Raw genomic sequence first — 17383 nt, 5'->3', positions numbered from 1 at the left:
CACAGGCCAAGTATGGCACAAACCAGCCAAGAATGGCACACAGAGTCAAAGTATGGCACACACAGGCAGGGTAGGGAAGGCAGAGTATGGCACACACAAGCAGGGTAGGGAAGGCAGAGTATGGCAGGTTTTTGCTGTACTACAACCATTAATATGGCTATGGTCATGTGATAACACAGGTGTGGTTTCAAGTGGGTGCAGTTTCAAAAAGGGAAGTAGTCAAAACTGGCTTCCATTATCGGCCCTCCCCAACGTAGGTCGGAAAAATTCCGGCCCTCGGTACCACCGAAGTTGGACAGCACTGTTCTAAAGGATACATGTAATCTACTAAATTTGGCAGTTAATCTTTATGTTTTATTTCCTGTGACTTTTGGAATTTGCATTTTTATTCCATGGTCACAGATTTCTTATTATTTTATTTATTAAAATACATTACCTTACCAAAATACCTCCTTGCCTTTCTATTCAGCACCTCTCCCAGTTTTCTGACTTCACTATTAACACTGCATTTTCTCCTCTCATTTCAGGTCTTTTAATTAACTCTACTCTCCTGCTGTCCTTTCCTTTAATCCATGTACTCTGACAGCCAGTTTTTTTCAAGGGGCTGTTCAGTTTAAAACTTTCTGCTGGGCAGAAATCAACCCAATAAAGCTCTGCCCTGTCGTCATCATACCCATCACCAATGTATTAGCTCCGCCCCCTACATCATAGGTCTGTCCCTTTTGCCTGGGATTAACTTGAAGCAGGTGGCATTCATGTTTTCCATAATTACTTAAATGGGATGCAAAGTCAAAAATCATAATCCTTGTGTGTGTTATTTAGAGCGAATGAAATAAATCTGCAATATAAACTCATTAAGCCTACAGACTATAAACTCCTGTAAACCTATACGGCCAGCAGGAGACTGCTCTGTGCCAGACATAAAAAAACAAAAGGAGGGACTATCCTATATCAGACTTGAAAAAAAGCACAGGACTTTGTTTACAGGGGTGAAACACCCACTCTTCATTCAGCTGCAGACCCAGAGGAATACAAAGTTCCAGTTAGCTGTGTTTTAACCCTGTTTTAACTACTTTGCCATCTGCATTTGTTTAGAACAACATATCATATAGTGCTTTCCTATCATAGGGAAATATATAAACACTGACTTTAGATTTTGATTTTACATCCTCTTTAAACACAATATTATTCGAACAAAGCACCAGCACTGTACCTTCTCCCCTTTAGGCCCTGGTGGTCCTGGAGGCCCTGGTTGACCCTGATGACCCTAAATGTAAAAGATGTTTTTTACATGGTTATGAAATGAATAAATAATGAAAACAATGACAACAAATAATAATAATGAAACAAGTAAGGACGAGATTAATGCAGTTACACTAAAAAGGATACTAAGTGGAACAGGTTTTTTAATGATTGAGCATCAACCACCCTTAATTATCCTTTTTGGATGGGTGCTCCAGCAGCGTAGACCCTTGCCAGCGGTTATTAGAGTAAGTCATAAATCAAAGAACACATTACAGCACTTCAGTTTGCAAAAATGAAAAACAATTTTAAGGTTGAACATCAGGTAACATTTTGGGCCATCTATTTCCCTTCTCAACCAGCTCCACTTAAGGGTCAGTCGGGCAGATAACTGTGGTGTATAGCCATATTAAACCAACAAATCCATACAACAGTTAGGATATTTGGCCTGGTGAATTAAGATTAATAGCTACTGATGATGTCTTCTCCCAACTAGGCATAGACCCCCCTCTCTTCACCCATGGGCCAAATGTTTAGATCAGCCTGATTTGGCTAACCAAGCAAAGATCTATGAATTTATTGAACAATGGGTTACTGCACCAAGGTTTTTTTCCAGCATCACCTGAATATATGTAATTTTGAAGTGTTCTACACTCACAGTGTTCTACCATTCACAAGATGGAACTCGCAAGATGTCTGGCGTTCATAACCAGCTGTTAGGGTGCATATACATTAGTGTTAAAGGAAGCCTAGTACTAAAACATCATATCTTTCACGTGTCTCTGACTCTCAGTTGTAGGATATACTTCACTGCACCATGGTACCAACAAAATGACTCCAACTTCATTTATTTTTTCTATGAACACCTGTTTTTTTACTCTTTAATATTCCTATGCCCACAGGGTTATTAACCGGTTAGAACAGCTTTCCCCATCCCTTGACAGACGCAAAAACCCTACGGAAAAGTATCTTGTTTAAATCTGTATTAAAATATATATAAACTGCAAACCAAAAGGGAGCATATAAGCAGCAACACAACTTAAAGGATAAATAAGCCTTTCATTTTAAAATTCCCTAAAATTACTCTAAACAGCACCAAGAATAACATACCTTTCTACCTGCAGTTCAACTACAGCTCTTTTACTAGTATCCTTGTCTAGTGTAAATCTCAAATCTCGGCCCACTTTTGCTTTCTAAGCACTCCTTCTCTCTCCAACTATGAAGACCTCAAAGATGTGCCCAATGGGCATGCTCACTGCCTCTGCTCCAATTACAATCAATCAGGCGTGCAGTAGGCACCTCTTTGAGGTCATCATAGTCAGAGAGACTAGGTGTTTAAGTTTAAATATGTAAGGTAGTGAGCAAAATGGCCGAAACTGTACATATTGACCTTTCAATTATGCCACTACAGATGAAAGTTCTTTATTTAAATTTACTTAGGTGTAACTTGTTATGTACATTAATGTAACAATATTATCTAAACAAATTCCTACTGAAATATCTGATTAACTTCTATATCAGATTAAAGTGTAAGGAGTTGTAAATGCCAATTTGAGATAACAGCATGCAACTTATTTTAAGAGCTTTATTTCTACAGATGTGGACAGAGGCATTTTTTACTGTAAATAAAAACTATATAAACAGAAGCAAACACAGCAGCATATATAAACAGAAGAACCACATGTATAGTTGTATATAAATGACTTACCCCATATCCTGGAATTCCAGACTCTCCTTCTGGCCCCATTGGCCCTAAGTGCCCCTGTTTAACATAAGTAAATATATTTACATAAAGCATACATTGACAATAAAATTAAAAATAACATAAATTGCATTATACAATTCTTCTTTAGCTTCTACAAGTATTATCTCCTGCAAAGGGGAACCTGGCATTACATTTTGCAGACTCAAGTACCTTAACCTAATCAAGCAGGGTGCAAGATTTGGTAAGTCCAAGACTATGATGGACATTTAATAATCCATGAATGGTTCAAACGCTCCATGCGTATTTTCTGCGACTTTTTCGTACTTTGTGACAAAATTTTGCGACAAAATCGTATTGTCGCGCAGAGTAAAAAAGTTTCGGATTCATTCAAGCTTCGAGATCATGACTTTCCATGGGCCAGGTTGGAGCAGCAGAGTGCCATTGATTGCTATGGGAGGCTTCAAAAATCATGCACAGAAGGATCAAAGTCAGAAAGGTTTTCCGGATGTTTTCAATTGTTCGGTACGAAAATTTTGGATCGCCAATACATTACCATGACTAATACGATTTTTCCGTAAGCATTTTCGTGATATTTGCGATCAGCAGAAATTATGGTATCCAATACGAATTTTTCCCATTCGGGATTCAAACTCGTGATTTCATGAATGTAGCCCTAAGTCTAAAGCTAATTAGATTTATGTGTACTTTTACAGCAAACCAATTTGGTTGCTCCATCCATAATATTGTTCATACCACTAGTCCTCTTGTTCCTCGTGCTCCCTTAGGTCCCAGTCCCCCAAGTACGCCTTGGTCTCCCAGGCTTCCAATTTCTCCAACTGGCCCCATTTGTCCCTTTTCTCCCTGCAGTACAAATTATAAGAGCATATAGTTATTACATATTCTACCATATCTCTTTGGGAAACAGGCACTGGCATAATAGAGTTTATATTTTGACAATTTTTGCTTCTTTAGCATGTTTAAAAACAGAAAGAAGGAAGGCGGTGGGGGGATTTGGGATGTTATTCTATGTAACCATAGATAATCATATACATTTAAATCCAATAATGAAAGGGTGGAGGAGAGGGAACGTGTTTGTTTCTACTTCATAGGAAGATGTTTTATATATCAATGCTTTCTCTGAAATGGCTTAACTGAAGCAGCTAGCGTCAATCAAAAACTCTCTTTCGCTCTCCAGTGAGCATCAGGCTGCAAACCACATGTTCTTTCTAGATATCACCTGCACCTGAGCACTCACTACAGGAGAGCAACAAATTTTGAGCAGCTCCTTAGTTTGCTTCAAAGGATCAAAAAAAAAAAAATTCTTTCTGACTACAAAATGTTAGTAGGTAACAACTGCAGTAGGTAAAATAGGTAAAAAACTGCAAAACCGCAGTTTCCCACAGCAACAAATAAGCAATTTCTTTTAGTACCAGTGCTATTAAACACCTTAGTAAATCAACTATAATAAGTATTTACAATAAGTTTTCTAGCAATAACTTTCTTTGTAACATTAATTCAATATATAGGGCTTGTGCTGAACATAGTTTTGTCTATTGTTTTAATTAAGAAATACACATATTTTGTTATTCCTTACATTAAACATGCTGAATCGAAAAATGAAGTAATTTCTACTTTCTGGTCCAACAAACACATTTAAGGCAAATCAGCAGCCTACAGAGACAATGTCTGTATAAATAAATGCTTCCACCACCAAGTTAAAGCCTGTTGGGTTGTGAGATACCATTTTATGCTGACATTCACAAGCATTTGATGCCGGTATCACGGCATTACTTTAAGCTGATGTTATTTTATGCTGAGGTCACTGTGCCAATTAATGCTGGGGTTTACTGTACCGTTTTACATCTATATTTTGTTCCCTCATTTTGCTTTATTTTGTTTATCATAAATACCCTATACAAAAACATATACAGTATATATAAGACACATAAAAACAGGCATGCCCCTCCCCCTAAATATTACAGTGTATTTGAATTAAAATCAAATGGAAATTTTTTCCTTAACCTTTTTGCCAGGGCGACCTCTTAGACCTTGATTTCCTGGCTTCCCTTCTGGCCCCTGTATATGAAAAAGTAGAGAATTCAGATTTGTAACTATATTTAGTGAACTATAAACCCTTCAAATGACAAAGTCTCACTAATACAGGTTTCAAATAGTCACTGTAAATACTATAATGTAATGATGCTTTGGTTATTTTGCAAGATTGTTTTGGTTAACATAATTTTTCTTATCTTATTATACAGAGATATTACACATTTTTACAATAGTTAAACAGTAGAAACGTTAAGTTATGATAACTGGAGTAAGTGGAAGAAAGCTCTGCTCTGTGGTCCCTACTCTGGACCACCCCTAGTCAAAAGATAATTAAGAATATGAAGAATGTATATGGCAAAGGTTTTTAAGCATGATGGATAGTGTGTTATATTCCGAAACCCATCTGTAATGTTTAGTTGAAGAATAAGGTTGTTGATGTTCATGTAGAAAGTGGTATATAAAAGGAAACCCCCTTCTCTATAAAGAATGATGAAACAACCCATATTTATTTTTGTGACCATACATGCTATTACACAGTTAAAAGGGAAGTAATTAATCACAGAGAAAAAGCATTTCCAAAAAAACCCCATCAGATTATGTTTGAAAACTCATGCAGATTATTTAAAAGGTATTACATGAATAACAAGATGTCTTTGGGGCTACAGCTATTTACTTTATAAGAGGCATATTGTAACTAAGTCTCTGCTAAGATTCTCATCATTCTGTCAGCAAGGGCTTGATTTTATTGGCTATTCTGTAAATGCATCTTTTTTTGCAACTCCAAAGCACAATGAATAGATTTCATTACTCTAAATAAAGTAATGTTGTTTTGAAAGAACACATTTTGCTTTCCTTCTGAATGAGTTATTGTCACTTTTTGTGGTTGTGTGGAAGAATCTATTCCTTGCTTTTGTGACTATTTCTTTTTTAAATATCTTCTTTTCTTTAGTTTGTTATCCCCATGCCTCCATGCCACCCCTGGTCCTCTTAAACCCTGCCTCCTATCCACCCAATCTACTTCCATTTAGTGGGAAACCCTGCCCCTTTTGTGCTATCAGGGCCCCCTTATTTCCCTTGACTCCTCTCTGTCTCCCTCTGATGGTGGGCCTGCTAAAGAAATTGTGGTCTATAGACCAGCTTTGCAAAGTTGTCAGTATCTATGCAATTGTTCAGGATCAGAAGTCTCTAACTGTTGATAAAATAGAGTTATATTACCAGTGGTTTTAAGTGTAGACTTACATTAAGGAGTAGATTTTTTTTTTTTGTATTTCAACAAATCTTTATTGAATTACTCACAATTTAGTTACAGCATTGTTATCTCGTAGAAGTAGAATATGTACTTCTAATCAGATACCATTAGATATGGATAGTGAGCTATATAGGAAGAAGGAGAAGGGGAAACCGGAAAAGAGGGGAAGGAGGAGGAACAATCAACCGTAGTGGTGGCGATGTTCAAGAGGATCCAAGGGGAGGAGAGAGGGAGGGGAGAAGAAGAGAAGCAGAACCAAAAAGAACTACACGGCATTTTCAAGGTAAGTAACAATATGATAAAATTGCATTAACTCGGTATGGCATGGCGATACGTACTATAGTGGTCATAGGCTATTATGAGAGTTTAGATAAGAGAGCCAAGGCTGCCAACACAAAACAAACTCCTGTTGTTTCTCATGTATAGAAGAGGTAATTTCTTCCATTGTGTATATCTCATTCATGACTACAAACCATTCTTCTACGGTAGGGGCATTTTCATCTCTCCAGTGACTGGGGATAAGAATCTTAGCTGCAAGAAGCATTTGTAATAAAAGACTGTGTTTAAAGATAAATTCAGGTGCATCCGTATGATGCAGTAGGATTAATTGAGGAGTTAGTGTTGTTTGGCAACCCAATATCTCTTGGCAAATTGATTGTATACTATTCCAAAAATGTGATAATATTGGGCATGTAAACCAGATGTGGGTGAGGGACCCCTGTGCAGAGTTTAAGGAGTAGATTTATTAAACTTTGCATTTGTTTAGTTTTAGAGGTTTTTTTTTACCACGACTCACAAATTAAAAAAACATGAATGTTTCCTTATTTTTAAAAACTGCAACAACAAAAAAACTATACTAGTGGGGAAGACCCGAAGTGATCCACAGCTTGCACCACTAACTAAGCCCGCTATTTCAAGTATTTCAATCAATTAGGGGCTATCCAGGACATCCAGCCCACAACCACCCATGCCATCAACATCCGCCACCAAAATCACCCATCAACAACTACGGAGTTCACGGCCCCTAACGCCATGCCTATCTACCAACAGCTAAAAGCGCCTGACATGTGTTTCACTTGGTCAGCCTGTTATTTTAATGAAGTATTAAAAGATAACTTTAATTTTGTCATATATATGTGGCAAAAGTGAGTGGTGCAAGCTGTGGATCACTTTGATCCTGTACACTCTCTGCAATTTACTTCAGTCTCTCTATAGGTGGAAGGTGCTCCCTATAGTATCTATTTGATACCTCTCTAAACAACAAAAAACAGTGGTTGCTGAAATGCAACAAAAGCGAATACAGGTATAGGACCCGTTATCCCGAATGCTCGGGACCAAGGGTATTCTGGATAATGGGTCTTCCTGTAATTTGGATCTCCATACCTTAAGACCCAATAGGATTGTTTTGCATCCAATAAGGATTAATTATATCTTGGGATCAATTACAATTACTTTTTAAATAAAATTAAAATTTATATTTTTAGCTTTAAAAAATATGAATCGTGGAAACAAAAACACTATTGGTAAATCTGCCCCTTATTCGCAAACAATGAGTCAAGTGTAGGAGCATGAATTTACGACTATAAGAGGGGAAATCATATCCTATTTTTGGATGAGGAACATGCCATTTATTTAATTTTTAAGTTACATGCCAATTCTGTGTGGTTTATTATTAGCTGGTTCGGTATTTAGGACTGAAGCGTTAAATGGTCTTTTGTATCTATTGGAGAAGGATAGGTACGGTATAGATAAAAGTATTTTAGGCAGGATGGTATTTTTTATGGGCACCCTATGTTACTATTTCTACAATCTACAGCAGCAGTTCTGTCATGCTTTCTAAGAAGATGCTTGATATACACTCTGTGCCAGAGCCACTGTCCCAAAGACAAAGCAGATAAATTACCCTTTCCATTACTGCTTGAAGTTGATATGGTTGATTCAATAACGAGCACTGAAGAGATACTAAAGCTTAGTTTAAATACAGTAATGAAGTGCTGAAATTTTAACTATACACATATATGAAATATAAAACTCTAAGGCTAAAGGCCCATAAAGTGGTTTAGGCCTTCTGATCACTTATTTCTATCCTTATAAAAGGACAGCATCAAAACCCTTAAAGTTTTGCCCCATCATTGCTTCTTCAGTGACAAATGTGAAAATGGCAGTAAAGTAGACTTAAAAAATGCATGGGTACTCTCAAGATAATAAGTTAGTTTATTGAAACAAGCATACTTACTTGTGGACCTACGTTGCCAGATTCACCAGTAGGACCCTGAATTCCTGGAATTCCTTCCTCTCCTTTTTCCCCATTTTCCCCTTTGGGACCATTGTCACCTTGCTCTCCCTTTAAAAACAAATCAAACCATAGCATACCAGATCTGAATATGAACTAGATAAAAACAGGTACATTTGTATTCATTTATTTTACATAACCCTATTAAGGCCAGACTGATTTAAAAGAAAAAAATCTTAACTAATGGTTTATCTCCAGAATATGCAATTGAACTTCTGAAATCTGCAATGAGATGACATATTTTCTCATCAAGCTTAATCTTGTCCTAATATTTCCTGTAAGTTATTTACAATGACCCTGGATGCAAGGGCTAGAGCTCTAAGGGGAGCAAAACTCTGCCAATTCAAGACAAACTTGTGTCTGCCATCTTCCTGTGCTCCGTGCATCTCACACCGATGTTCTTAAAGTTAGGGGATAGGTAAAGGGTGGAGGGGGGGGTGCCTATGTACCTCACTTTATCTGTCCCTCATAAATACAGAACTGCTTATGGTCCTCAAAATGGGTTATATTGTTTTAATTTGTTTTTATATACATGTAGCTTTTAAGTATTAGCATAAAAAATATACAAAAACACAGTCACAGAAACTGATTAAGGTAAAAATTGAAAAGGGTATAAACATGGTTAAGCATTAATGTGATTTAAGAAAACAAGGTATGAGGGAACAGAGTAAGCAGGAGAAAGACTGTAATTAAGGAAGAATGGAGTGGCGATTTTTTTTTTTTTAACACTTTTCTCTTTCCTTAAACACATCTTGTTTCAGGAAAGAAAAAAGTGGTAAAACATTTTTATTTCTAAATTCACCATCTTAGAACATGTTCTTCCTCGTGTGTATCTCTCAGTATATCTTAGCTACAAATGAACCCTGCCTGAACACATCATCAGCTATTCCAAATTAATGCAAAGAAAAAAAAGTCAGTGGCAGTCCTATTTTCTTTCTTCTTTGACTGCACTCATGTCCAATTAACATTGCATGATCAATACATATAAAGAAATATGAATAATATCACAATTTGTACCTAATATTATGCATGCTGAATCTGTAATTCACATCATTTTCCCTCTGCAAAATTACCTTGGGTCCATCTTTGCCTTGTATGCCCTCTTCTCCTGCAGGTCCAAGATCCCCCTGATGACCAAACAAATTGTAAAGCATGTTACAGAGACTTTAAATGAAAAAAACAGGGTTGAAGATTATTTAGCATAATCCATTTAATAGAAAGTAAAGTACTTTAAGATACAAGGCATAGGGATGAACCTAGCTATATACTGGGGTACAGTATCCATATAATACATTCTGCCAGGAACCCCTTTTGGTTAGCTTACACTCTTGCCTTAACGGCCTGTCACATCCTCCGTACGTGCTGGTACACTGTAATTGCCCAATCATTTTACCACAGAGAGGCCGACGAAAAGTAATATAAGTAAAACATTTTTTTGGCTTAACAACTTTAGTTTTATGATTTAGGTATAATTAGAACCATGCATCTTCAAAAGCTTTATCTGCCTTTTAACTAATTACTAAATAACTGTATTCATAGTAACTTCTCACAGTAATTAGTCTAACATATTCTGCTTTAAATTGTTTTTTCAACCTGCTCATTGTCTCTAAGACTAAGATCTCTTCTCAAAACTATTTGCTATAACCAACCCTTTTTGTCATGTTTTACATCTAGCATGTAGAAGACAATATATTACTGCAATTAGTTTTTAAAAGGCCAACAGATACAGTGGAAATTTCATTTCAATTTCAATTTTCATATTATACAAATACACTGCCAGTAATGTTCCCATGTCTCCTTTTCCACCTCATGTGCTTCTCAGATTCTTATTCTCCTTATTACAGTTTTTCTTCTGCTTTCCATGTCTTCCTCACTTTCCCTTTTTGTCTACATTTTTCACTTTGTCCTAAATCACCCTTTATGTTCTTGAGCTTCCTAATTCAAGTTTTCTCTCATGTTCACCTTCATCTATCTTTTCCTTCTCTTCCCCCACCACAATATCTTTTTCTTCTTTTTACTCTTTCTTTTCTCTCCTCTGTTTTTTATTAGAACTACAGGAAAGGAAACACTTGGCTACAGGTCACAAAGGACACACCTGCAATCCAGATGTGTCCTGTGTGCCATCAATCTGATCATCAGGACCATTAATAAAATACATCTAGTTAAAGTGGAGAAGTACATTAATCCCAGTTTCTGTATTTAATTACTATATTTACTGCAATTTCTGTTTCTGTATTTAATTCCATTAATAGAAATGCTGCCTAGGGATTAATTAAATTCTGATCCGTTATTTTTTATGTCACTTGTGTCATGATTGAAATATATTTTAAAAACATTGTAACTCTATTGTAAAGTACAAGTATACCTTATGTTCCTTTACATGTATAAAGCTATGAGTGTTCTAATATCCTCCTTTTTTACATTTTTTTTTTAACTTATATGATCGTGAAACTCCTTGAAGACTTTTTATATTTTACAATACATTATTACTATGTGATATTTAATATAATATTTAATTATGCACAGTAACCTTATCCAATAATTAAGTCTGAGGTACAAGGAAAACAATGTTTCAGGCTTTTGGACATTTATTAATTCTGTTTTTGCTAAAGAATAAAGCAGAGAGTCTTTAGGGGCAGAAGTGTATTTATCAACGGATTAGTTAGCGTTAGAGTTCATTAAAAAAAAAAAAATTCTAAAAATTCCATAGGAATGAATAGAAAGCAGGCGAGTATTTCTGTGGTAAACTCTAATCTCACATTTTGATAAATCCGCCCTTAGATTGCACTAACTATTCCTATATCAAATTACGACTATAATTCAGGTCTTTTGCTATACAGGTATTGGACCTGTTATCCAGAATGCCTGGGGTTTTCCGGATAAGGGATCTTTCTGTAATTTGGATCTCCATAACTTAAATCTGCTAAAAATTATTCAAATATTGAATAAACCCCATAGACTTGTTTTGCCTCCAATAAGGATTAGTAATATCAAGTACAATGTACTGTTCTATTATTACAGAGAATAAGGAAATAATTTTTAAACTAATTTTAAGGGACAGTTTGTGAGTTTAGAGCATAAAACATAAAAACTCACCCATGTTCTATTTGTTCCTATAGGATTTTTAAAGCGTATTTATCACTGGGAGAAAGTTAGAACTCACCATTTGATAAATATGCTTCTAAAATTCCCATAGAAATTAATAGAAGCAGGTAAATTTTTATGTATTAAGCACTAAATTCACATTTTGTGCCCCATAATGGTAAAAGGATAAGGGTAGAAAAAACATTATTCAAGCGAAGAAAAAAATGGTGCAGATTTATCCAAAGTCTTATTTATCAATTGCTTGATCTATAACAAATTTATGATTTATTAATGAAAATCGCTAATCCAGTCAAATCAAACCAAGTCAGAACTAATCATTCTGGTTTGATTTTCTGATCAGTCTCCTAAGAAAAACTCATCTCCAGTTCTATTAGATCAATACTGATGACTAACTTTTTACCTTTTACAGGTTTTAACATTTCATTTCTTTAAGGGGGAGCAGAGATATCAAATCACTGGAAGGCCCTGATTTATTCAGTTCAACTGGTCATCGAACTGATCAGATTTCAATATAATCCAATAATGGATTTTTTGGCAGATTGTTTAAACACAACACTGCAAAACCTAACTGTAACAAATTCCGTACCCTTAAACCTGGCTCTCCTTGTGCTCCAACATTTCCAGGAGGACCGAGTTCTCCCTGCAAAATACACAAATAAAATATAATATATGGAAAATACATAAAACACTAGTAATAATGCTTACAAGGTTTCAAAGCAAACAGGAAAAGAAACTTCAAGCTTAGAATAAAGTTGGCCATAAAAAAGATGATTTTGAGGACCAAAATCTGATTGGGGCTTACTCATATATTAATCTGTGTAGGCATCAGGATGTATTTATGTGATCTTTACCATGACCCAGGGGCCAATTGACCAGATCAGCCTCACTACCTCTGCAGGCAAATCAGGAAAGAGTTGATTGTTTGGCACCCAAACAAGTATTAATGTTTCTTAATGAGCTTACGTAAGATTAAATAATTCACCATTAATAATAGCTTCATCTTTTCCACATGATATTTACAAAATTAAAGCTACAGAAATATGTTTAATATGATCTGTTTCATAGATCCACTGAAAGCTGTGTACTCTGAATTTCTGATTTTTTTTACAATGTATTGAGCACTGCACCTTAAGAGCACCGCAGCAGTGTACCCACAAACTGCCAGCACACTGCATGGTGGGTATGATATTGGTACCCAAATGTATTTAAAAATCACCTTTAACTACATTTTAAACATACCTTTACACCAGGTTCTCCTTGTGGACCAACTTCTCCCTCAGATCCAGAAGGACCCTATAAAAATATCCCTTAATCATCAAAAAAACTGCATTGTATTAATTAATAGACAAATTTCTGTTTTTAATGGAACCTAATAAGGTAATTATTTTAACTACTCTGGTGTCATCTGGTCTGGTGTGCACAACCTTTAAAATGGTTCACTCACTAAAACTGCATATATAAGATCAATGCACCTTAACCTTACATATCATGTGTGAAACCTGGAGTTATTTTTACCTCTCCTAATTTCTGATCTTTAAATCCCATTACACAGCACTTTGGCGCCCTGCTGCAATCTTATATTTGGTTAGGATTATTTACATCTTCAAATGCTGGACGCAGCTCATTAAATCAATTAATTGTTAGATCATATTGTAGTCTGTAGATGACTATCACTGGTGAATAGTTGGCTTTATTTTAAGAGCAAGTTATGGGTAAATGTGGTATATTTTGTGACCATATCTGGGTGCATATTACTTAAAGGTATAATAGAAAATTCAACACAACATTCTTCAAGAATTATCACAAATTTAGTGTGATAAAAAAAAATGTTTTTGGAGACATTATTGATTACAATCATTTCTACCCTCAATGATAAATATATTAATTACATCCAGTCTCTGTTAAGAAATGCATAATAATTTTCTATTACAACTTTTGTACAAACTAAGTCTCTAAGGGGCCCATTCATGAAAGCACGAATTTTTGCTGGTTAAAAGCACGATTGGAAAAAATAATAATCATTTCTGATGTGCGAAAAATTTTTCACAATCATACAAAAATATTGTGGTTGTGATCTGAAAGTCACAAAATTTTCAGACCCGAACGATCGTAAATGGCGCGAAAACCTTTCTGGCACTGAAACTTCAATGCATGATTTTGGAAGCCTTCCAGATCCAACCTGGCCAAAAGAAAGTCACGATACCAAAGTTTGAATGAATTCCGAAATGATCGTAGTCTTAGCGAAAAATACGACTTTTCGTGGAAGTTAACGCAAACCACGAAAAAGTCGCGTAATTTTAATGATACTATTATGGTCATTACAAAAAATTTCTATTGACTAGAAAAAATACGATTTTTTCTGAATAAAGAAATTTGTGCTTTCATGAATGGGCACCTAAGTGTCATGTATCCATTTCTAATATTGCAAAAGAACTAAAAAAAAAAAACTGTACAAAAAAATTCTTACGCACCTCAAGGCCTGTTTCCCCAGGTGGTCCAGTTTCACCTTGTGGTCCCTTTTGTCCCTAACATTAGAGATAAAATGTATATAATGTACATTAGCCACCTTAAGACTATGGAAAAGTTTATTATAATCCTCAATATCTGCTAATATCCTTGAGAAAATAACATACTTATCTCTCTTTTCACATTCTTAAAAATATCAATGTTTTCCTTCACCCTTAAGAAACAGGACACATACTATTTTTAAGCTGATTAGTAAAGTGTCCTAAAATGATACCAGTTTAAATGTAAAACAGCAAACCAGTATTTTTTTTTAGATTAGGCAAACCTTCCCTCTTTACACCATTACTTTATCTGTCTTTTATTTTTTGTATCCAGGCCTATTTTCATAGTATCAAATGCCTTGCAAGTGGGCAGAAACATGAATTTTCTAATAAAGTTGGTGCAATTTACATCCTGGGCAAGTCCACGGCATGGCTAATGTCAGCACCTTGCATCACAATAAAAAACACCTGTGGGTGCAAGGTGCAGCAGACTATAGCAGTACCAATCAAATACAATTTATAGTAAACTTACTGGCTCTCCAGGTGGTCCCTTGTCTCCCACACTTCCCGGGGTGCCTGGAGGACCCTGATGAAACAGACAGCTTTTTAGGTGGACCAAACAGTGTTATACATTGTGATAAGGATAGAATATTATTTAGAATATACACATCAGTACACAGTAGAAAAAGTAGTAGAAATAAAATAAAAATCCATATATTTAATAAAGAACCTATTTATTGGATGCTTTCCACTGATATATTTATTTTCAGCTTGCGACATAGATGAAAGAGCTTGCTATGAAACTAACATTATACATACATATTTGTGCATCACAAAAGAAGCAAATATGCATAGGCCTTTGCATGGTCTTATTTACAATACGGTGGCTAAAATCTAATATGCTTACAATGTTATAATTTCCTTTTTCTCAGTAATAAAACAGTACCTTCGATTTGATTGCAACTAAACTGTATAATTTCACATAATATCCTACTGGGTTTATTTAATGTTTAAATGTTTTTACTGGACTTAAGGTAGGGTAATCCAAATTAAAGGAGACATTTTATATAAAGTTCATATTCAGTTATAATATTCATCCTCCCTTAAAATGTGAAATTATGCAGAAAGAAAGATGTTTTGAAAGCATTTTACCTCCTAAAACTGCCATTATATGAGAGCTGCAGAGACAACCACTCAAGTTTGAAGCCAGAGCAAAATGAGACATGGGAGTGTCCCTTCAGTCTCCCACAGGAACTGGTCACAGCACTGACTGGCTTTACTCAGCAGCAGCAGGGAAAACCCCTCCCTCCTTCTGTGTCTCTCTGCTTGTGCTGCTGGGGGGGGGGGGGAAGAGGAGCGGGTAGAGCAGGAACAGATTGTCTGTGAGCTAACTAAGCCCCGCCCAATCTATGAATATTCACTTCACTTTAACTAGGTGAGGGTGTCAAAGAAGTCTATGACACCCGCCGATATACTTCTAAACCGGAAGCTGGCATAAGGTCTGGGTAGAGCACAGTTTTCAAGCAGTTATGGACATATTTGAACCCAAAGGTATTAAAATAAAAGCACTTCCTTCTATTTTACAGTTTTTTACATGGTTTAGCGCATTGTAAACATTTATGCTATATATCCCCTTTAAGGGAAATGTCTTACTTAAATTTGGATATCAAATGCCATACATGTATTAATACCATGGCACAGTGGGACAGTAATTAGCAGCACTGCCTTGTAGGGCTGTAATCCTGCGGTTTATTCTAACCATGAAACAGTCTGAATGGTTTTAATATGTCTAAGGTGCCCATATAGGATACCTACTTGTTTTCTGTAAGGAATTCATATTTTTGGAATTCTATTAAACCCCAAATCTTTCAGGAAGGATTCGGACAAATCTGAACCCTAATTTTATATGCAAAGTTGGGTACAGAAGAGGTAAACAAAGTCCATGCACATAAGCATGGAAAAAAAATGAATACCCTTAATTACGTATCTTAAGGTCATGTAGTTTTAATGGTTCAGCCTGGCTCTTGGAGTCAGCTGAATCCTGCTGAAAAAGGCTTGGATTTGGTTGATACCCAGGTTCTGTACATCCCTAGTTTTTTGGCCAATGTATTTGCAAACAAGATTCTCAGATGAGAGTGGAAAGAGAAATCATGTTTAATTTAAACAGGGTTTTGAATACCTCTTTACCCCTTAAATAAGTGTGTGTGTGTATATATATATATTTCTTTTTGGTAAGGACCAGCACTCTGAAATATAAAAACAACAAAATGTCTTTATTTATTATCACTTGTATCCAATATTTCGGTCCACATTAGAATCTTTATCAAGGATACACTTTAGAGTTTACATTTTTTTTCTCATAAGCCTTGGTATAAATGACAGCCCTCATTTCATAAGACTGAACAGATTTATTATCAAATTGAAACAGGGGAGTTGGGAATTGAAACAGAAGCAGATTTAAACAGAAGCCGAATTCCTGTCATATAACTGGAGCCATATTATAAGAAATGTCCACTCACCTAGGGAATTTAAACTTTAACGTATCTTTACTTAAGCTCAAATAGTACTGCACATGATTGCAGACAGTGTTGGTTTAAGAAACACTGTAAAAATATATCACAGACAAGGTAATAAAGGCATATTAATTTCTGCTATTTTAGAAATCAGATGCCATCATTTATTTAGGGACCAAAGCTTTCAAATAATTGCTTCAAGACTTTTCTAATGTGCTATTCCTTGAGTCTAAAAAATGGGATTTTACATACACTAGTTAATATAATTTGCAGTTTGCAAAAGACGTTTTTTTATATATATATATATATATATATATATATATATATATATATATATATATATAAAGGAGGCTTAAATACTAATGTTTATTATTGCGTTTTTTTGTGAACACAATGTTTTTTCTTGATCAAGGCTATTTTTCCCACAATTTTCTGGGGTTGATCATGTTTTATCTACAAAAATTGTAAAAAATTCAAAATCTTGCCAACTAAAATCTTCCAAGATTCAGGTTTCAAAAGCAAGCAGAAAAAGAGCATAATAAATCCCCTCAAAAATAAATACAAATTGCAGAAAAATGAGTGTTAGTAAATCAGCTCTGTAGCTGGTATACATTTTTTGTGTGATCAGCAAACATATGCATATACCAACACATTAAAACACACCCCGTATACTCATGCTGAGTTGTCGCCACCTTAAAAGTGAAATCCCACTTGTGT

The 17383-nt window shown here is 35.4% G+C and overlaps 1 protein-coding gene across 3 annotated transcripts in view; it reads right to left on the bottom strand.

Annotated features, from left to right (window-relative positions):
* The window catches only part of col24a1 (collagen, type XXIV, alpha 1), a 168455-nt gene that overhangs the window by 22681 nt on the left and 128391 nt on the right, over positions 1-17383 (bottom strand). For all 3 annotated transcript variants that reach the window (XR_001924334.2, XM_012961425.3, NM_001374790.1), the window contains 10 exon segments: positions 14686-14739; positions 14118-14171; positions 12886-12939; positions 12233-12286; positions 9615-9668; positions 8485-8592; positions 4970-5023; positions 3701-3808; positions 2951-3004; positions 1214-1267 (listed from right to left, as the gene is read on the bottom strand). Coding sequence is in view for 2 of the 3 variants with exons in the window: in XM_012961425.3 (XP_012816879.2) it covers positions 1214-1267; positions 2951-3004; positions 3701-3808; positions 4970-5023; positions 8485-8592; positions 9615-9668; positions 12233-12286; positions 12886-12939; positions 14118-14171; positions 14686-14739 (648 nt within the window). In the remaining variant the exon portion in view is untranslated.

This window comes from Xenopus tropicalis, chromosome 4, assembly GCF_000004195.4.
Source record: "Xenopus tropicalis strain Nigerian chromosome 4, UCB_Xtro_10.0, whole genome shotgun sequence".
Lineage (NCBI taxonomy): Eukaryota > Metazoa > Chordata > Amphibia > Anura > Pipidae > Xenopus > Xenopus tropicalis.
This window is presented reverse-complemented; position numbering and strand designations above follow the sequence as displayed.